Consider the following 23,542-nt stretch of genomic DNA (forward strand, 5'->3'; position numbering starts at 1 on the left):
ATAAAAGCTCCCTGAGGCCTTCCCAGTAGTTGAGCAATGTTGATGTTATGCTTCTTATACAGCCTGCAGAACCATGAGCCAATTAAACCTCTTTTCTTATAAATTACCCGGTCGCAGGTATTTCTTTATAGATAGCAATGTGAGAACAGCCTGACACAATGGCTAAACAGAAAATGGCTGGATAATTGTCATGCCATCATGTTTTAGCATGTAGCAGAAGTACTTTTTGCGCACTTCCCATTTCATCACATAACACAAAGACAGTTACTCAAGAGTTTAGTAAAATTAATTTTTACTGCTTCATCCATGACATTTTTAAGTAAAACTGGCTTTAAAAGAAATTGCTAATGTATGAAGAATGCAATGACTATTACTACAGTTTGGTGCCACTGCCCTGATTTGTGCCAAGGTGCCAGCAATTTTATCCACCATTGCTTTTGAACTATCAGTACAAATTGCAACACAATTAAAAAGGCAAATAATGTTTTAGTATGAATATAAAAATTCTTTGAATTCACAGACCATTCTCTTCCTCCCCCCACTCTATGAAAGGGCTTCTCAGACTCCTGGGGATCCACAGAGCACACTGAGATGTGCTGTGCTAGAGAAGTATGCAGCCTGTTGATGATAACAACTCTAGGAGTAAAGGAAGTTCTCTATCAGAAAGTTTAATATTTAACACTATGTCTAAGGACAAACAGGAAATTATCCTGGTAAAGGGAATAAGTAATGGGTTGTAAAAGGATGTTCTAGGCAGAAGGGAAGCACTAGGCATGAGCTGGAATTTTGCAGAAGCAAAATGAAGTTCAATATTACTGACTTATATAGTTTAAAATGTACTGAGAAATAAGGGAGGCAAAGGTCTATCATAACGGACTTTTTATGTTATATTAAGGAACTTGAATTTTATCTCAAAGGCAAAGTGACATCACTAAAAGGTTTTAGTAAAAGAGCTGGCATTTCGGGTTTGTGTTTCAAAAGAACTCTCAAGTTGAACTGTGAAGAACAGATGGGAGTACGACGGGAAAAAGAGACTAACTGCAATACCCTTAGTAAGAGATGAGATAGAGGTAGACAGACTAACGCAAAATTGAGAATTTAGAATTGATGGTAGGACTTGGTGATTAACCAGATGTGGGAAGTAAAACAGTGGAAAGGGTCAAAAGTAAATGTTAAAAGATTCTGGCTTGGGTGTGTATATGGATTTAATTAGAAATAGGGAACTCTGGAAGAAGAATCAATGCGAGTGATTCAGGAGGTAGGAAAGGAGAGAAAATTAGCTCACTTATGACACAAGGATATCTCACTGGCACAAACACAAACAGAGAGGTCTAGTGGGCAACTAAATATATGCAGGTCAAGTTGGCGGTCTGAACTGAAGACAGAGATCTGGAATAATCAGCATATATGTGGAAATAAAGCTATAGGAGTTAATTAAGCCACCATGTGCGGCTGCCATGTGCTGAGTGTGAAGAGCAGAGAATCCGGGACCAACAATTAAGAGAGACACAGAGAAAGGGAAAATACTGTTATTATGAAACAAGTAGATGGACTTATTTTTAAAAAACAGGCTTTTATAGCACAAGAATTAAGATGAAGATTTTTAAAAGAAGATAACATTGCAGTGATGGAAGATAGGAGAATACAGAAGTTGATTGTCGGTAACCACTAAATTGCCATTATCGCCACAAAATAAGCTAATACAAGCTGAGTACTTATCTGAAATGCTTAGGACCGAAGTGTTTTGGGTTTTGGAATATATTTGCATTTTATTTATTTGCATATATTTATCTGAAACTTGCATTATATATAACTTGCCTTATATTTATCTGAAATGCTCCAATGAACACTTCCTTCAAGTATCATATCGGAGCTTCAAGAGTTTGAGATTTGGGGCATTTTTGATTCTGAATTTTCGGATTTGGAATGCTTAACCTGTAGAACATGCATCTGCCATGCCCACAAAATGAGTAACATTCACAGATACTTGCTCTGGTAGGGGTTTTAGCTTAAAACTCATTTGAAAATAGTCATGTGTTAGTTAAAACTAAACAGTAAAAACTCAATTATCTTTCTACAATTTTACATAGAAGTCTAGTTAACCTTTTTAATTAAATTAGATTCAATTCTAGTTACTAAAATAATAAAACAACTTGTTTTAGATAGTAAATCTTTACTAGTTAGGGACATAATATACAGAACTACATGCTGTACCTCTAAGGAAACACATCTACTTTATGAATCTCTCCAGACAATTTCTTTCAGTAGAAAATATTCTGCAATCATCATTTTCATTTATACAGTCACATTACAGAAATCTGGATCATGACATTCTTCTAAAAAGAATTTGCCTACTGAGCTGTTACTCAAATGATGATTTGAACCTTATAATCACTATTTTCATTTTCAATGTCTAGAGCTTTGGGTCATGATCAGAAAACGTAGAGCTTTGGGGTTTTTTAACATAGTTCTTCCCACCAAAAAGCCAGCTAGATGATCATACATTTTTTTATAGAAGAAAAAAGAGACTCCGAATGTTAGATATTTCCCCAAAGTTATTCCCCGAGCCAGTGCTAAAAATCAGGTAAGAAACTGTAAAGAAGCAACAGATAAGCACAGATTATTTGCATTCCACTTATTAATAAACTTCAATATAATTTTTTAAGTCTAGAAAATCTATGGAGGGAAACTTAACAATTCTGATGTTGATAATAAGCATTCTTTCTGCATAAACAGCTTTAAAAACTATATTATGCATTTTTTACACAGGACTTAATATCTTAGTATTAAATACTAAGCCTCCAGAGACATCTGGTATTTGTAATTACAAACTTATCCAATTAGGATTTCAGCAAAATACATGTAGGATTTAACTTTCAGGTTTAAATACATTTGTGTATATATATTTGATTAATATATAATGGATTTCAAACTAGAAGCAAAACTATTAAAAACCATCATTGAAATACTTACAATTTTGTATGTGTATATTACTGACGGCAGCGGCAGCCCGTCTGGAGTGGCTGCTGCAAAGACACTGGCTGCAGCAGGGGAGGTGTGGCCAGAGCTACACACTCCATGAAGCTGGCAGGACCTGGGAACAGGTGGAAGATCCTTCCCCTTCCAAGTTGGAAGGGAAAGCTGTGCCCTCCTGGGCACAGCTGCTCAGCTGCGGCTGCAGACCCGGGCATCCCAGCGCTCTTGGGGGCCTGGGAAGCTCCACTACCCTGCAGGCTCAGAAGGGCCTGCTCCTGCCACCCACTCCAATTTCAGAGCAAAGTTGTGGGCCGAGTTCGGATGTTGTTGCAACCTGGCTGGGTGTGCATGTACAGTGCTGACACTCCAGTCCCCTGCCACCCTGGCCCCCTCCAGACTTTGGGCACCGACGAGCATAGGAGGGAGGCCAAGGGTGGTGTAAGGGCAGCTTAGCACAGGCACCCCTTGGCATGAATAGCCTGGGTGCCACCTTCAAGCCAGGGATAGCTTGAAGACTCAACTCAGCCAGGGGGCTGAGTTGTCAGTTCCAGGTGGAGTCTGCCACCCATAATGAGAGCTTATGGTGCTTTTTCTGGGCCTGCCAATGGCCCAATCAGTACAGGCCATCCCTTGACGCAGCTAGACTCAAACAGACATTGGGACTACCAGCTGTAGGAAGGAGCTACCCAATTCAGGTCTCCTCGACTCATCGGGATGACATGCCTGCAAATAAGAGCTACTGACTCCGGGTCTCCCCTCCAGTGAGGGTTACACTCAGGACTGCCTGCCTACAGAAACAAGTTACCAACTCTGGGTCTCCTCTCCGCTGAGAGCTGGACACTTGTCAGGACAACCTGCCTGCAGAGAAGCTACCACTTTGGGTCTCCTGAGAGCTGTTCTATCACTCAGTGAAGCTCCTCTCTACCTTGCCCACCCTTCAGCTGTCTGTGAACCTCATTTTTCCTGGATATGGGAAAAGAACTAGGAACCCACCCAATGACAGGACTGAAAGAGCTGTAACAAAATAGGGGGCTGAAATGGCCTCCTACCTGGCTTGACACGTTGCAGGCAACAAGGAGGGAAGAGCTGCGGCCCCTCGGGGAGCCCAGACTGATGGGCTCCCTGAGCCAAGGCTATGAAACCCTCCTTGGGGCTTTGGGGTTGCTGGTGTCTTCATGCTTCCAGACACCCTGCATTCCCCTTGTTCAGACGTGGGTGCTCACAGTGGAAGCTGCCTGTGGTACACTGGATCCAGCAGCAGGCTTGTCTGGAGCTGCCTGCCCCGCCACAGCAGCTGGCATGCCTGGCTGTGTGCAGTGGCCCATTGCTCACTCAACGCACTCCTTGCCACTTTGCACCTGGCTCGCCCTTGGCAGGCATGGGATCTGGACCAGCAGCATAAGCTGCTAACAGCCTGCCAGGCTGATTTGGCAAAATGAGCCCAGTGGGCTCAAGCAAAACTTGGGCAAAGGCGCCACCAGCCATAGGAGTTTCTGGCTGGAAAAGTGATACCCTAAGGATCCAAAGACATTATGTTAAAAAGACATTTAACTGCCAGGTGCAGTGGCTCACGCCTGTAATCCCAACATTTTGGGAGGCTGAGGCGGGCGGATCATGAGGTCAGGAGATTGAGACCATCCTGGCCAACATGATGAAACCCCATCTCTACTAAATATAAAAAAATTAGCTGGGTGTGGTGGCACATGCCTGTAATCCCAGCTACTTGGCAGGCTGAGGTAGGAGAATTGCTTGAATCAGGGAGTCGGAGGTTGCAGTGAGCCCAGATCACGCCATTGCACTCCAGACTGGCAACAGAGCAAGACTCCGTCTCAAAAAACAAACAAACAACAACAACAAATTTAACTTCCTCCTTTACTACTGTAACATCTTAAAAAAAAAAAAAAGGACATTTAACTTCCTCCTTTACTACTGGTACATCTTTTGCTCACTAGGATCACCTCCAATATTAAAAAGTCCAAGAAAATAAAAAGAATGTTAAAACTGAACAGAAATTAACAGCTAACTTAAAAAAAAAAAAAACTCCTAAGCCACAGAACATTAAAAAGGATATTAAAAAATCACATTTAAACTGTTATAAACTGAACTAGCAAAAATCATTAATATCTAATTCAGACCTTTTTATTAGATAATTTCCTATTGTCATGCATTACATTACCTCTTTGTCACAAATCTTTTAAGAATATGTCCAATATTTTATATCTTAAGGCAGAATGGAGATAAGGCCTATATAGTAAGACTCTTGGATTGGCAGTGACCATCTAGCATGTTTTGTACTCTTTCCTTTGACTGACTGCCACTAGTCCTTCTCCTCTTCCTTTTTTCCAGTTAACAATCTCAAGTAGATTGTTATAAAAACATGACCCTGCTATTCTAAATATGTCCTTCCATTCTTTCCATCCTTCTTTCCTTTTGTCTGTCTTTCATTCTTTCACCTGAGAAGCCTGTGTTAAAGCCCCTCCTCCAATAACTACACGTAGCAAGTATATCTTGAGTACTACAGAACTCAAACGGTAAACACTTAATATCCCCAAACAGATAATTCTAAAAAACAGCAAAAAAGGAAATGAAGAAATGATCCTATTCACAGCCATGACTTAGTTGCCAAGAAGCTTAAAGTCAAAACTGTATTCCTATTTATAGCAAGGGTAATGGACATAAATGGCAGATGAGGATGAATTTCTTTTCTCAAACTGACTACTGGTAATGCTCTAGAGTGCTGTGCGTAAAGCATTCTGAGGCCAAGTCCAGGCTCTGTAGGAATGATCCTATGATAAATTACCTATGTTTATCATAGATTTTGGAAAGTGTGATGATGACATGCATGCCATACTTCTGCCATGGCAAGTACTAGAATTTCACAGAATGCATTTTACTTTCCCAATTTCACACTATTTTCCTTCTATTTTACAAATGTGCTTTTCCTTGCTGTATTTTATGTATCTGTTAGAAATGTACACAATACAATGGTGTATTAGTCTGTTCTCATGCTGCTAATAAAGACATACCCGAGATGGGTCAATTTATAAAAGAAATAGGTTTAATTGACTCACAATTCAGCATGGCTGGGGTGGCCTCAGGAAACACAATCATGGCAGAAGGAGAAGCAAACACGTCCTTCTTCACATGGTGGCAGCAAGGAGAAGTGCAGAGCAAGGGGTTTTATAAGCCCATTAATAAAACCATCAGATCTTGTGAGAACTCACTCACTATCATGAGAACAGCAGCATGGGGGTAATTGCCCCATTATTCAATTACCTCCCACTAGGTCCTTCCCACAACACGTGGGGATTACGGGAACTAGAATTCAAGATGAGATTTGGGTGGGGACAATGCCAGACCACATCATTTTACCCCAGCCCCTCCCAAATGTCATGTCCTCACATTTCAAGACACCATCATGCCTTCCCTACAGTTCCTCGAAGTCTTAACTCATTCCATTATTAACCCAAAGTCCAAGTTCAAAGTCTCATCTGAGACAAGGCAAGTTCCTTCTGCCTATGAGCCTGTAAAATTAAAAGCAAGTTGATTACTTCCTAGATACAATGGGGGTACAGGCACTGGGTAAACACACCCATTCCAAATGGGAGAAACTGGCCAAAACAAAGGGGCTACAGGTTCCATATAAGTCCAAAATCCAATAGGGCAGTCAGCAAACCTCCAAGTTCCAAAATGATCTCCTTGGACTCCATGTCTCACATCCAGGTCATGCTGATGCAAGAGATGGCCTCCCATGGCCTTGAGCAGCTCCACCCCTGTGGCTTTGTAGGGTACAGCCCCTCTCCTGGCTGCTTTCACAGGCTGGTGTTGAGTGTCTGTGGCTCTTCCAGGTCCACGAGGCAAGCTGCTGGTGGATCTACCCATTCTAGGATCTGGAGGATGGTGTCTCTCTTCCTACAACTCTGCTAGGCAGTGCCCCAGTAAGGACTCTGTGTGGGGGCTCCAAGACCACATTTCCCTTCCACACTGCCCTAGCAGAGGTTCTCCATGAGGGTTCCACCCCTGCAGCAAACTTCTGCCTGGACATTCAGATGTTTCCATACACCCTATGAAATCTAGGCAGAGGTTCCCAAACCTCAATTCTTCTATTCACACACTTTGTATGCACCCACAGGCTCAACACCACGTGGAAACCATCAAGTCTTGGGATTTACACCCTCTAAAGCAATGGCCTGAACTGTACATTGGCCCCTTTTAGCCATAGCTGGAGTTGAACCAGCTGGGACACAGGGCACCGTGTCTCGAGGCTGCACAGGGCAGGGGGGTCCTGGGATCAGCCCATGAAACCATTTTTCCTTCCTAGGTTTCTGGGCCTGTGATGAGAGGGGCTGCTGTGAAGGTCTCTGATGTGCCCTGGAGGCATTTTCCCCATTGTCTTGGTGATTCACACTGGGCTCCGCGTTACCTATGCAAATTTCTGTAGCCAGTTTGAATTTAGCCCTAGAACACGGCTTTTTATTTTCTATAGCATCATCAGGCTGCAAATTTTCCAAACTTTTATGCTCTGCTTCCTCTTGAGCACTTTGCCACTTAGACATTTCTACCACCAGATACTTTAAACCATCTCTCTCAAGTCCAAAGTTCCGCAGACCTCTGGGGCAGGGGCAAAATGCTGCTAGTCTCTTTGCATAGGATGAGTGACCCTTCCTCCAGTTTCCAACAAGTTCCCCATCTCCAGCTGAGACCACCTCAGCCTCAGCCTGGACTTCATTGTCCATATCACTACCAGCATTTTGATCAAAGCCATTTGACAAGTCCCTAGGAAGTTCCAAACTTTCCCACATGTTCTTATCTTCTGAGCCCCCCAAGTCTCTAGGAAGTTCCAAGCATTCCCACATTTTCCTGTCTTCTTCTGAGCCCTCCAAACTGTTCCAAGGTCTGCCTGTTACCCAGTTCCAAAGTTGCTCCCACATTTTTGGGTATCTTTATAGCAACACTCCACTTTCTGTGGTACCAATTTACTGTATTAGCCTGTTATCACACTACTAATAAAGACATACCCAAGACTGGGTAACTTATAAAGGAAAGAGGTTTAATTGACTCACAGTTCAGCATGACTGGGAAAGCCTCAGGAAACTTACAATCATGGTGGAAGGGGAACCAAACATGTCCTTCCTCACCAGGTGGCAGCAAGGAGAAGTGCTGAGCAAAAGGGGGAAAAGCCCCTTATAAAACTATGAGATCTTGTGAAAACTCACTTGGTATCATGAGAACAATGGCATGGGGGTAACCACCCCCATGATTTAATTACCTCCCACCAGGTCCCTCCTATGACATGTGGGGATTATGGGAACTACAATTCAAGATGACATTTGGGTGGGGACACAGCCAAATCATATCAGATGGGATACCATTTTATTCCATCATGTTAATAAAGAGTGAAAAAATGAAAATACTTAATGCTAGTGAGTTTTGGCTAAATGGGCATTTATACTGCTAGAGATAACGGAATTAATGTTATCTTTCTGGAAAGGAATTCAGTAATATGTACAAGAGGCCATTTATACTCTTCAACCTAAAAATCCACTTCTGGGAATCCATCCCAAATACATGCAAACTCAAGCGCAAAGATTTTATTGCTGAAATAAAACAGCTGTGAGAAAGGAAACAACCTAAACGTCCAATGAAAGAACAATTCATAAAAGCAAGATTCTACCATACTGTCCTTCAAAAAAGAGAGCATCAGCTTATGTTTGAGCCCTACAAAGTCTCTATGCTATTCAGCCCTCTCATTTTTTTTACTTTGAACAACGAAGACTGTTTTGGGGAAAACTAACACTGGCCTGAAAGGACTTCACACAGTGTACCTTGGTTGCTTACCTAGTAAGAAATCACTTCATAAACTTGGTTCCACCATATCTCCCTGCCCCCGCACAGAAGCAAAGACATTTAGTACCAATTTGGTAATTATACGTTGAAGTACAGCTTTCCAGTAGTAATTATTGGATGTTTTCTTTAAAAGATCACACTGGGCCGGGCGCGGTGGCTCACTCCTATAATCCCAGCACTTTGGGAGGCTGAGGCAGGCAGATCAGCAGTTCAAGACTAGCCTGGGCCAACATGGTGAAACCCCATCTCTACTAAAAATACAAAAAATTAGCTGGGCATGGTGGTTGTGCACCTGTAATCCCAGCTACTTGGGAGGCTGAGGCAGAAGAACTGCTTGAACCAGGACCTGGGAGGCAGAGGTTGTAGTAAGCCTAGAATGTGCCACTTGTACTCTAGCCTGGGCTACAGAGTGAGACTCCGTCTCCAAAAAAATAAAAAATAAATAAAAAATATAAGATCATATTATTAGTTTTTAAAAAGATGATATTAAAAAGCCATGTCATCAGGCAACTAGATAAATTCTCCAATTTCCTACTGGCCTTAGGTTTGTTTCCATCACCAGCAACCAAAGTGTAACTTAACCCCCAAATACAGATTCAGTCATTATCTAATAATCATGTTTATACATCAGTCAGGAACAAGAAAATGTTAATTCAGATTTGGAATGGGAAAACTGGTTCAGTGTCTTAAACTTCATTCTGCTGGCCTCACAGAATGAGTTAGAAAGAGTTCCCTCTGATTCTGTTTTCAGGAACAGACTGTAGAGAACTGGTATTCTTCTTTCCTTAAATGCTTGGTAGATTTCACCAGTGAAACCATCTGGGCCTGGTGCTGCCTGTTTTAAAAGGCAGTTAATTATTTCTTCAATTTCTGTAACAGATATAGGCTTTCCATATTATCTATATCTCCTTGTCTGAGTTTCAGTAGACTGTATCTTTCAAGGAACCAGTCCATTTCATCCAAGTTATCAAATATGTAGTCGTAGAATTGTTCATAATATTCCTTTTTATTCTTTTACTATTGATGGAATCAGTAATGATGAGCTCTCTTTCATTTCTGGTATTAGTAATTTGTGTCTTATCTCCTTTTTTGTTGGTTAGCTTGGCTACCGGTCTATCAATTTTGTTGATCTTTTCAAATGAAACCTTTTGGTTTCACTGATTTTCTCTATTGTTTTCCTGTTTTCAATTTCATTAATTTCTGTTCTAATTTTTCTTTTCTTCTGCTTATTTAGATAATTTGCTCTTACTTTTCTAGTTTCCAAATATAGATGCTTATCATATTGATTTTACACCTTTTCTAACATGTGCATTCAATGCTACAGATTTCCCTCGAAGCACTGTCACACTACAAATTTGATGAGATGTATTTTCATTTTCAGTTAGTTCAAAAACATTTTCTAATTCTTTTGAGACTTCTTATCTGACTCTTGTGCTATTTAGAGGTGTGATGTTGGATCTACAAATATTTTGGGACTCTTCAGTTCTCTGTTACTGATTTCTAGTTTAATTCTGTTGTAGTGTGAGAGAAGGCATACTTTGTAAAATGATCTTTCAAATGGGTTAAGGTGTGTTTTATGGCCAAATATGTAGTATATTTGAATATTTTGAAAAATTATAAATGCTTTTAAAAAGTCAGCAAAGTATTTTGTGATAATTACAAATATATGTGTACACAATGAAAGAGAAGTAGACACACAGCTTTCCTAGTGTTAGGGGAATGGGTAATTGGGGTTTGGGATAAAATTTCCAGTAATCATGTTATACACATATTCAAAAAGTGCTATATCTAAATTCTGAGATATAGATGACTTAAAGGTGACTCCAGTAGTAACAAAAATTTGATATGCATGAAATCTAAGTGTAAAAAAATATATCTTTACGATGTGAATCCTTGCTATCTGAACCCAGATATCAAATGACTTGAAAGATATTTGGAGATAAGCCTGAAAAGAAGGTAACTCTTGATATCTGAACTTGCTATCTAAACTAAAAAGTTGAATAGATTTTGATAGTAAAGGATACACATCTTCCTATATGACAATATCTGTGACTAAACCAGTAAACATCTGACCCTTATTTCATCTACATATTTAAAAGTGGTATGTGGGGTATGTATGCTTGAGAGAAAGATTTCTCTTTGGAAAAATGGAGTATTACTTGGTATTTCAGATCATTTTGTATTTAGACACATACAGTGGTAGATTTTCATGATGAAATATTATGCAAAACAGCAGTCTAGTGGCATGGGAAGAGAAGTTTACAAAATACTTTATGCAACATAGCATCTTTTGTGTAAATAACAATGCCTAGTAAAAAGAATATAAAGAAATGTACCTAAATGTAACCAGGATTAAGTGATCTTTTTTTCTATGTCTATAATATCTGTTCTATGGCAAATTTTTCATACCTCAATTTCATTTGTACTTAGAAAAATGTTCAACAGTGAATTTTAACACAATATAAATACCACAACAGAGTTATAAAGTTCAATACTGGTATCAAAGAGTATCAATTCTTTTGGGAAGTTCTACAAAGTTCTGGAAGAGAACATGCTTCGAATATAGTCTAATATAAAATACAACAATAATTTATCAGAATTAGAATGTATCCCATTTGCAATTGCCAGAAAGTGAGAACAAACATGTACCACACTAGAGGAATTTAAAATAGGTCCATGTAACCAGAATACAGGCTGCAAGAATAGTGGGAGGAGAAGGAAGAATGAGAACGCATACACACACACACACACACACACACACACCCCCCAACACACACACACACACACACACACACAATGGGGACTGATGCTATATTAAGGAGTTCAGAGTTTTTATAATGAACAAAATCTAAACCAAGCCATCCAGGGCTAAATCATTTTACTGCTACATTTCAATACTAAGTTAATCCCCTCCACGATTCAAGAAACAACTATAAAACTGGATAAAATCATCAAAAACAACTACTTCAGGGCTCAAACAAAGGCAAATAAGATGAAAAGTGTTTATTCATAAAAACCAGCTGAACCTAGTTTAGGAACAGTAAGGATCTGCCCTATCTTTGCCTGGAGCTGCTCTCACCACCCCCAACCCCTGCTTAGCTGGTATGAAACTTCCTCCAGGACAGACCTGGCTGTTAAAAAATAGCAGCTTTACTGCTAGAGGCGGCTAACTTGATTTGGAGCAAAGGGTATAAAACCTACACAGAGCAGTGTCAGTAAAAGCAGCAAACTTGGAAGAAACAAGTATAGAAAGTCAGTAGCTATGCTAGTCTCAGACTGCAGTTGTGGTTGGGTTGAGCTGCAGAATGGAGGACTAGTTAGAAATTTAACAAAGATCCTGGAAATGAGATAGGTACAGAGGAGTGAGATAAGCTCCCCACAAAGCCATGGCTGATGGGGAGGCTATGTGAATATGCAGAGAAAACCCAAGAGGGCCTAGAAGAAAGTAAAAGTTGAGGCAGATTTGAAAAGCACCTCAATGTTTAATGCACTCCCCCATCAAGACACACTCTACTGGAAGAGGGTGGAAGCCTTACTGACTGAGGTGTTTGAGCGCAACCTCTGATCTATCATTGTTTGGCTACTAAATTACACAGATACTGGTGCAACCCCTAGGAAATCAGCCTAAAAAATAAAAAATAACAACCCTCTCCACCTCTGGAAAAAAAAAAAAACAACTAAGCATAATAAGGGAGACAGATTCCACAGATTAAGTCTACGCAAATTACTGAGAAACAACCACTACCACTAACCCTTGTGGGGGAAAAAATCCATGACAGTGTCTATACTTTTTAACCAAAAATTATGAGACATGCCAAAAAAACCAGAAAACCATAGTCCATACTCAGGGGGAAAAAAGCAGTAAATGGAAATTGACTCTGAGTGAGCCCAAATGTTGGATTAAACAGACAAAAACTTTAAGGCAGTGATTACAAAATATATATATACACACACTCACACACACACACACAAATTTAAGAAAGTATACATACATACATATATAATAAATATTATATATTATTTATATGATATATATCATTTATATATTATATATATTTTATATATACTTTTTTTTTTTTAAAGACAGGGTCTCACTCTGTCACCCAGGCTGGAGTACAGTGAGTGGTATGATCTCTACTCACTGCAACCTCCACCTCCCAGGCTCAAGTGATCCTTCTGCCTTAGCCTCCCGAGTAGCTGGGACCACAGGCACATGCCAGCACACCTGGCTTTTTTGTTATTTTTTTTAGAGACAGGTTTTGTCATGTTGTCCAGGTTGGTCTTGAACTCCTGGACTCAAGCAATCCACCTGTCTTGGCCTCCCAAAGTGCTGGGATTACAGGCATGAGTCAATCGATATGTCCAGTCTTAAAAATATTCAACAAATTTAAGGAAATCATGCTTAAAGAATCAAAGGAAAATACAGTAACAATGACTCAATAAATAAGGGAATCTCAACAATATAACAGAGCTGTAAAAAAGAAATATATAGAAATCTAAAGCTGATATTTTCCATACATATCTGTGTTTGATAGAAGTATGACTATATAATTTCTTTAACTGGCCAACACTTAAAATATTAATGTTTAAGAATGTCCATAACGTATGAGTTAAAGGATGTTTAGTAAGTCATTATGCATTATATGCTTGGTAGTAACCTCTGAATAAAGGTAAAGATGCCTTATGCTTCCCTACAGAAGTAATTAAAGATATTTTGATTTTTAAATGTAATTGCTTAAAACTAGATATTTTCAATATGATTTAAAATCAAAGTAACCAAAAGTAATGCTTGTTGTTATCTATAGTTTTGGAACTGCTTAAGAGTATCTTACTTTCATAATTATTTTCTGTGTCTATCAAGAATATTTATAAAACTATTCAAGTTTAGCATTTTCAAGTAATTAATAAAATACACTTGATACTACAAACCAATAGGGTAAAAGGGTATGGGAACAATTTTAATATTGCAGTTAAGTACCTCAGCGATACTACAGCTTTGGTTCCAGACTACTGCAATAAAGCAAGTTACACATTTTTTTTGGTTTTTTAGTGCATATAAGTTATGTTCCACTACACTGTAGTCTATTAAGCGTGCAATAGCATTGTCTAAAAAACAGTGTTCATACCTTAATTTTAAAATACTTTATGGCTAAAAAATGCTAGTGATCATTTAAGCCTCCAGCAAGTTGTAATCTTTTTACTGGTGGAAGCTTTGCCTTGATACTCATGGCTGCTGACTGATCAGCACGATGGTTGCTGAAAGCTGGGGTGCTATCAGAATTTCTAAAAATAAGACAACACTAAAGTTTGCCACATACATTGACTGTAGCTATCATGAATTACTTCTCTGCAGCCTCAGCATGTGATGCTGCTTGACAGCATTTTACTCAAAGAATTTCTTTTAAAATTGGTTAGTCCTCTTAAACCCAACCACTGCTTTATCAACTTTTATGTAATATTCAAAATCCTTTGTCATTCTAACAATGTTCACAGCATCTTCACCAGTAGATGCCATCTCAAAAAAACACTTCCTTTGCTCATCCGTAAGAAACAACTCCTCATCCATTCAAGTTTTATCATGAAATTGCAGCAATTCAGTCCCATCTTCAAGCTCCACTTCTAATTCTAGTTCTATTACTTTTTTTCCCCACCACATCTGCAGTTATTTCATCCATGAGGCTTGGAATAAACTCCTTCCAAACTCATATTCACGTTAATATTCTGACCTGCTCCCATGAATCACAAATGTTCTTAATGGCATCTAGAATGATGAGTCCTTTCCAGAAGGTTTTAATGGACTTTGCCCAGATCCATCAGAGAAACTGCTATGACAGCTACAGCCTTATAAAATGTATTTCTTAAATAACATGACTTGAGCCAGGCTCAGTGACTCACGCCTGTAATCCCAGCACTTCGGGAGGCTAAGACGGGAGGATTGCTTCAGCCCAGAAATTTGAGACCTGCTTGGGCAACACTCTACAAAAAATAAAAAAAAGTTAGCTGGGCATGGTGGTGGGTGCATGCTTGTGGTGCCAGCTACTGGGAAGACTGAGGTGGGAGGGTCACTTGAGCCCAGGAGGTCAAGCCTCCTGTGAGCTGTGATCATGCCACTCCACTCCAGCCTGGGCAACGGAGTGAGACCCCTGTCTCCAAAAATAAAAAAATAAAATAATATGACCTGAAAGTCTGAATTACTCCTTGTTCCATGGGCTGCAGAATGGATGTTGTATTAGCAGGCATGAAAACAACATTCATCTCTTTGTACATATCTATCTGAGTTCTTGGATGACCTGGTACATTATCAAAGGGCAGTAATATTTTGAAAGGAATATTTTGCCAGGCACGGTGGCTCATGCCTGTAATCCCAGCACTTTGGGAGGCCGAGGTGGGCGGATCACGAGGTCAGGAGATCAAGACCGTCCTGGCTAACACGGTGAAACCCCGTCTCTATTAAAAATGTAAAAAATTAGCCGGGCGTGGTGGTGCGCGCCTGTGTCCCAGCTACTCGGAGGCTGAGGCAGGGGAATGGCGTGAACCTGGGAGGGGGAGCTTGCAGAGAGCCGAGATCACGCCACTGCACTCCAGCCTGGGTGACAGAGCGAGACTCCGTCTCAAAAAAAAAAAAAAAAAAAGAAAGGAATATTTTTTTCTGAACAGCAGGTCTCAACAGTAGGCTTTAAATATTCAGTATACTGTTCTTTAAACAGATGTGCTGTCATCTAGGCTTTGTTCCATTTACAGAGCACAGGCAGAGTAGCTTCAGCATAATTCTTAAGGGTCCTAGGATTTCCAAATGGTAAATGAACACTGGCTTCAATGTAAAGTCACCCGCTGCATTAGCCCCTAACAAGAAAGGCTGCCTGTCCTTTGAAGCTCTGAAGTCAGGTATTGACTTCTGATCTCTAGCCAAGAAAGTCCTAAAAGGTATCTTCTTCTTCCAATAGAAGGCTTTTAAATCTACATTAAAAATCAGTTGTTTACTATAGCCACCTCCATGAATGGTCTTTGGTAGATCTTCTGGATAACTTGCTGCAGCTTCTAAATCACCACTTGCTGCTTCACCTTGCACTTTATGTCATGGAGATGGCTTCTTAGACCTCATGAACCAACCTCTGCTAGCTTCAAACTTTCTTCTGAAGCTTCCTCACCTCTCTTAGCCTTCAAAGAATTGAAGAGAATTAGACTCTTGCTCTGGATTAGGCATTGGCTTAAGGAAATGCTGTGGTTGGTTTCATCTTGTATCCAGACCACTCAAACTTTCTCCACATCAGCAATAAAGTTGTTTTACTTTCTTCTCATTTCCATGTTCACTGAATAGCACTTCTAATTTTAAAAATAACTTTTCCTTCACTTTGGGAGGCCGAGGCAGGCAGATCACGAGGTCAAGAGATACAGACCATCCTGGCCAACATGGTGACACCCCGTCTCTACTAAAAATACAAAAATTGGCTGGGCGTGGTGGCGAGCATCTGTAGTCCCAGCTACTTGGGAGGCTGAGGCAGGAGAATGGCATGAACCCGGAAGGCAGAGCTTGCGGTTAGCCAAGATCGTGCTACTGCACTCCAGCCTGGGCGACAGAGCAAGACTCTGTCTCAAATAAAATAAAATAAAATAAAAAAATAACATAACATAAAATAAAATAAATAAAAGAAAAGAAAATGACTTTTCCTTTGAATTCACAACTCGGTTAACTCTTTGGCAGAAAAGGCCTAGCTTTCAGCCTATATCAACTTTTGACATGCCTACCTAAGTTTAATTACTTCTAGCTTTTGATTTAGAGTCAGAGACATGTGCCTCTTTTTACTTGAATGCTTGAAAGTCATTGTAGGTTTATTAACTGGCCAAATTTCCCTAGTGTCTTATGGAATAGAGAGGCCTGGGGGTGAGGTGGAAGAGAGAGGGAAGGGCGGGAGGGGGAGAAGGAGTAGGGAGAGAGGAGAGGGGAGAGAGACTGGGGAACAGTGGATCCATGGAGCAGTTAGAACACATATGACATTTATTGAATAAGTTCACTGTCTTATATGGATGATAAGTTCACTGTCCTACATGGTGCCCCTAAACAATCTCAACAGTAACATCAAAGATCACTGATCACAGATCACCAAAACAGACATCATAATAATGAAAAAGTTTGAAATATTGTGAGAATTACCAAAATGTGACAGTGTATTAGTGCATTTTCATGCTGCTGATAAAGACATCCCTGAGCCTGGGTAATTTATAAAGAAAAAGAGGTTTAATGGACTCATAGCTCCATGTTGCTGGGGAGGCCTCACAATCATGGTGGAAGGAGAAAGGCACATCTTACATGGTAGCAGGCAAGAGAGAACGAGAGCCAAGCAAAAGGGGAAACCCCTTATAAAACCATCAGATCTCATGAGCCTTATTCACTACCACGGGAACAGTATGGGGGAGACCATTCCCATGATTCAATTATTTCCCACGAGGTCCCTCCCACAACACATGAGATTATTGGACCTACAACTCAAGATGAGATTTGGGTAGGGACACAGTTAAATCATATCACAGAGCCACAGTGAGTATATGCTATTGGGAAAATGGTGCCAAAGGACTTGCTTGACTCAGGGTTGCCACAAACTTTCAATTTGTAAAAAATGTAGTATCTGCGAAGTACAATAAAGCAAAGCACAATAAATGAGGTATGCCTGTACTAATAATTAATTGTATTATAATAGTCATGTACTTACAAAATTTGTGCCTATATGCATATAATCTTACTAGCAGGCAGATTTGCTTATCAACAATAAAATAATGGCAACTGGTTTTATTAATAACCTTCCATTATTTTTCCTTATTCGTAAATTCTTAGTGGATAGCCACTTTAAATGGTTTAATTGGATTTTTCTGTTTTGATTCTTTGTTTTGATAATTACATAAGAATTACATATTGTTATATAATTATATATTACACTGTACATTATAACTATAATACTATTATAACAATTATGTTATATATACACATATAGCCATAACATATATGTAATATATATAATTATATAACATAATATATAATTATATAATCATATTTATGGAACTATTCTTTTTCATTTTCCATTTAGAACAACACATGCTACAGAACCACTAGTTTTCCAGATAGCTCTTACAATTTTATGCTAGTTTTTAATTTAATAATATTACCTAACTGCATTTCTCAGCCTATTATGTAACTACTGGAAAAGCAAGTAAACTGCTCATTGTTTAGTATGAACCACTGCATTATTTTACATTAATAGTTATCCAGGATAATCAAAGTAGAGAAAGTATACTTACTCAGTTATAAATTCAGGGTTTGTAAAGCTGAGGTTGGTTAAATGACCTTCAAGTTTAGAAGACTCATGCATATTTAAGGCTGGAGTGGTCTTAGTGGCAAGTACAGCTCTTTTTTCATCTTTCTCAAGTGCTTTTCTCTTCCCACCATTTTGGAAATATTCTCTGCATACACTACAAATAAAAATAAGGCTGTATTTTAACATACTGTGTATGACTATAAAATAAAACAGAAAAAACTGGCTTTTATTAATCAAGATGGGAAACTTTCAAATTTAAGATTTCTGCTTTGAAAATGTCAAACTGAGATAAGTTTGAGCACCCTGTAGCACTTTCAAAATTTTAAAAATTACTACACAATAAAGAATGATCACAAATTATGTTTAGTAAATAAAAAATACGTTTTTTTCAGGATTACAGATGTGCCTGTACATGTTTCACTGAACTTCTCTCTTGACTAAAACTTCCTCCAGCAAAGCTTACATAAGTCTACTATGCAGTGACAACATCCAGAAGGAATAGTAGTCACAGTTAATTTCGAGCTGGCTTTGCTAGTAGTAGACAGATAACCCAACAGCTGTTCTTGAGGTCCCTCTTGGTTTATGATAACAAAGTCAGGATGAGTGTGTGTGTGTGCGTGTGTGTGTGTGTGTGTATGTTTGTGTATATATCTGTATATATATTTGTGTATATTTGTGTATATATATATTGAGAGAGAGCTCGTTTTTCTTCTTATTTGTACTTAATTTACTACATATAGCTCACACTTTACACAAAGCTACTTTATCATTCTCCACAGACATTGTTTGGTGAAGTTCCAAAAATATATGGCAAAAGAAGAATTGAAGAGCAAAGAATTCACGCAAAACTGGTTTCAGCAAGTGCAACTATAGTCCAAGGGAACTATGCCCATTTCTCCTTCACGCTTACAGGAACCCATTAGTTCAACTTCAGTTTTTCTTAGTTCCTATTACATAAGACTTCTTTAACTTATACTATGTAGATTTAGTTTTAACTCTATATGCAGAAGTTGAAACTTATTAAGCATGAATTAAACATTTATTAAGTACGTATCATGTGTAGAGGTGCATGATGGCCAGATTGCAGAAGGCATAATTCTTAACCTCAAGAAGCTACTGTTACCTCAGTAAAGGACACAAATAATTATTATATATAATAATAAAAAACATGATTGATAGAGATTAACAGATAAACAAAGATAGTTATTTCTATAAATGAAGTACCTAACCCAACCTAAAATCAGCAATATAAATTGATTTTAGAAAGGTAAGTAGGAATAAGCCAGGAAAGTGAAGTTGAGTGGAAACTTTCTAGGCAGAAAGGACAGCATAAGCAAAGACATGAAAGAGAAAAGCAGAATGAATCTTCAGAGATGTACCTTAGTTCAAGGTACATGAAGTTTAAAGTACTAGGCAGAAGATGAGTGGACCTATTCTCAAAAGAAAAACCCCTGAGCCTAGTGGACATATAGAGAGGATGGAGAGTCAAGGTGTGCAAGCTTCAAATCACACAAGATCCATAGGTCAGTTTTAAAATGTGGTCTTTACAAATCTAATCTAATGACAGAGAGCAGTTTAGAGGCTGCCTGGGGTAGGGTGTGGGGATGAGTGCAAAGGGGTACAAGCGAGCTTTCTGGAGAAAAATGTTCTATATCTTGATAGTGGTGGTGGTTACATAAGTGTAAACAACTGTAAATACCCACTAAACTGTACACTAGATGTATGCATTTTATTGTATATAAATTATACCTCAGTAAAGTTGATAAAAATGTAGACTTTATCAACTTGAAATTATACTAAAAAGCTTATGTTTCTATCAGGTAGAACCATATAAAACTGGTGATATTCAAAATTTCTTGAGCTACAAAAATTGCAATTTTATGTGGTCTAACCTAACAGCTACTAAGAAATTTGGCAGTAAAATACTTAAAGGGCTAAAATTCTAGGTTCTCATAGAATAATGACAACCATTTAAATTCCAATATCTCCATATACCCTCAAAAAAATATAGATCAATAAAGAGAGCAAATAAAAGCACTTAGCGTTCATACCTATGGCAAAACAAGGAAATAAAAAATAACACTTCATTTTACCTGTTAATGAAAAAATAAAAATCTGAGACTGAATTGGCTTTGGAGGCCACTCAAAGTACAGAGTTAGATGAGGACTGCATAAAACAGAGAAATGTATGAAAAGGTGGCCAAACAGAATCTTCCAGCAATCACCACCTAGACCTGCAAGAATATCAAACTGAGTAACTATTCACACAAAAAAGCACCTTCATAAGAACTAAATCAGTTAAGAGATCACAGTACCTGGTTTTAGCCTAACAAGAAAAGATGCATTGAAGAAGGTAGGAAGGACAGTCTTGAACTGTCTATACCATCCCTCTCCCAAGCCCAGGCGGCACACCCCAGAGAGATAATCTTTATGCTTTGGGGAGGGAGAGTGAAATTGTGGGACTTTGCACTGGAACTCCACATTGCCCTGTCACAGTGGAACACAGCACTGGACAGAAATCTATTGGTGCCCACAGGGGGCATTTAGACCATCCTTGAACAGACAGAGAGATATCTGCTGCCCTAGTGGGAGAAATCTGAGTCCTAGTCGGCTTCACTACTGGCTGAATAAAGTGGCCTTGGGCTCCCAATAAATGTCAGTGGCAGCCAGACCATAGCAACTGTACTCGTTGGGTAAGCCTCAGTGCTGTGCTGGTCTCAGCAGAGGCTGTGGGCCCAGGGTACTACAACCAAGTGTGACACCAGCTGTGGTGGCCATGGGAATGCCTGCATCACCCCCTCCCCCAATTCTAGGCAGCGCAGAGTAGAGACTTCTTCCACTTGGGGGAAGGAGAGGAAGGGTATAGGAGACTTTGCCTTGCAATCCAGACACCAGCCCAGCCACAGTAAAACAAAGCACCAGTCAGAATCCTAAGGCCCCCGATTCCAGGCTCTTGTTCCCACATGGCACGTCTAGACCCAGCCTGCGACAGAAGGGAATCCTCTGCCCTGGGGGGATGGACCCAAGTCCCCACAGGATTAATCACCTGCTGACTAAAGTGGCCTTGGGCCTTCAGTAAACATCAATGGCAGTTCAAAAATGACCCAGCATGAGGCTAGCTATGGTGGCCACAAGATTGTCTGTGTCACCTCTTCCCCAACTCCGGCCAGCCCAGCATAAAGAGACACTCATTCCACTTGGGGGAAGAAGAGGGATTTTGCCTGGGAACCCAGCAACTTCTCCCTTTAAGTCCATTAGGACTGGGAATTCAGGAATGTGCAGAAGTTGCGGCATACCTGGGCTTAGAGTGCCCTCTAGGGCTGAAATGGTTACAGTGACCACAGGCTTAGATATTACTTTAACTCTGAAAGCTTAGAAGGCCCTGTGAAAAATGATGGATACTAACAAGTCCAGACTACAAAGACTGGAAGAAGTATCTAACTCTTCTATGCCCAGACACTGAAAAACATCCACAAGCATCAAGAACAGTCAGGAGAAGATGACCTCACCAAAGAGACTAAATGAGGCACCAGTGACCAATCCTGGAGTAGTACAGATATACGACTTCCCAGGGAATTCCAAACAGCTTTTTGAGGAATCTCAACAAACTTCAAAAAAACAGAGAAGGAATTCATAAATCTTTCAGGGAAATTTAACAAAGAGATTAAAATAATTTAAAGAATCCTACAGAAATATCGAAGCTGAAATATTCAATTAATGAACAAAAATATGTATTACTATGTAAACAGAATTGATCAAGCAGAAGAAAGAATTAGCTCAAAGATAGGCTATTTCAAAATACAGACTCGGGAGAAAAAGAAAAAAGGAGTGAAAAAGAATGAATGAAGTACGCTTAAAAGTCTGGAAAACAGCCTCAAAAGGGCAATTCTAAGAGTTATTGGCCTTAAAGGGGAAATACAGAAAGACATTGGGGTAGAAAGTTTATTCAAAGAAATAAAAACAGTTTTCCAAACCTAGAGAAAGATACAAATATGCAGTTATAACATCAAAGAACATCAAGCAGATTCAACCCAAATAAGACTACCTTCAAGGCATAAAATCAAACTCTTACAGGTTAAGGACAAAGAAAGGATCCTAAAAGCAATAAGAGAAAAGAAACAGGTAACAAATGAAGGAGCTCCAATACATCTGGCAGCACACTTCTCAGTAGAAACCTTACAGGCCAAGAGGAATGAGATGACATATTCAATGAATATGAAGGAAAAAAAAAAAAGGAAACAATTTTCAACTAAGAATACTATACCCAGCAAAGCTATTCTTCAAACACAAAGGAGAAATATGTAGACAAACAAAAGATGAAAGACTTCATACCAGATCTACCTTACCAGAAATGCTAAGGAGAATTTTTCAACTTGAAAGAAAAGGATGCTAACACACAATAAGAAATCATCTGAAAGTATAATATAAAACTCACTGGTAAAGGTACATACATAGTTAAATTCAGAATACTCAATACTGTAATTGTAGTGCATAAACTATTCATATATTCGGAGGAAAAAACCCAATAGGATAAATTTATTATATCTGTACATATATATACATATAAATAGATATCTAAAAAGAGATTTGTAATAAGGAATTGGCTCCTGTGATTATGCAGACTGAAATGTCCCACAATCTGCTATGCCTAAGGTGTAAAACCAGGAAAGCTCATGGTATAGTTCCAATCCAAGTCCAAAGGCTTGAGAACTTTTTTATAAGTTCTGGTCCAAGTCCAAAAAGGCTTGAGAACCATTTTATAAGTTGTAGTCTAAGTTCAAAGGCCTAAGAACTGAAGTGTCAATGGTATAGGTCCCAGCTAGAGGGAAGGCCTCAAAAAAGGCCTACTCACTCACAACAGAGAGGGCAATCTGCTTTACTCAGTCTACAGATTCAAATGTCAATCTCATTTGGAAACATACTCGCAGATACACCCAGAAATAATGTTCAGCCAAATATCTGTGTACCTTATGAATCAGTAAAGTTGTGAATAATATTCCATCGTACCTAAAATCAATATAGGCAACACAATACTGACAGAGAAAAACAAACTGAAGGACTAACACTACCAACTTGAAGACTTACTATAAAGCTACAGTAATCAAGACAGTGTGGCAATGGTGAAAGAAAAGACAAATACATCAATGGAACAGAATTAGAGAGTGCAAATATAGACCCACAAAACTATAGTCAACTGATCTTTGAAAAAGGAGCAAAGGCAATACAATGGAGAAAAAATTTTTTCAACAAGTCATGCTAGAACTAGACATCCACATGCAAAAAAGAAAAAAAGTAAATCTAGACATAGGCCTTATACATTTCACAAAAATTATCTTGAAATGCATCATAAATGCAAAATGCAAAACTATAAACTTTCTAAAAGGTAACACAGGAGAAAACCTATATGGCAT

At 39.1% G+C, this 23,542-nt stretch overlaps 1 protein-coding gene across 1 annotated transcript in view; it reads right to left on the reverse strand.

The window, feature by feature from the left end:
- The window catches only part of BMT2 (base methyltransferase of 25S rRNA 2 homolog), a 122,957-nt gene that overhangs the window by 67,585 nt on the left and 31,830 nt on the right, over nucleotides 1-23,542 (reverse strand). Inside the window, exon 3 of the mRNA XM_015134769.3 lies at nucleotides 18,115-18,285. Coding sequence (XP_014990255.1) covers nucleotides 18,115-18,285 — 171 coding nt within the window. The remainder of the gene's footprint in view (nucleotides 1-18,114; nucleotides 18,286-23,542) is intronic.

This window comes from Macaca mulatta, chromosome 3 (assembly GCF_049350105.2).
Source record: "Macaca mulatta isolate MMU2019108-1 chromosome 3, T2T-MMU8v2.0, whole genome shotgun sequence".
NCBI classification, from domain to species: domain Eukaryota; kingdom Metazoa; phylum Chordata; class Mammalia; order Primates; family Cercopithecidae; genus Macaca; species Macaca mulatta.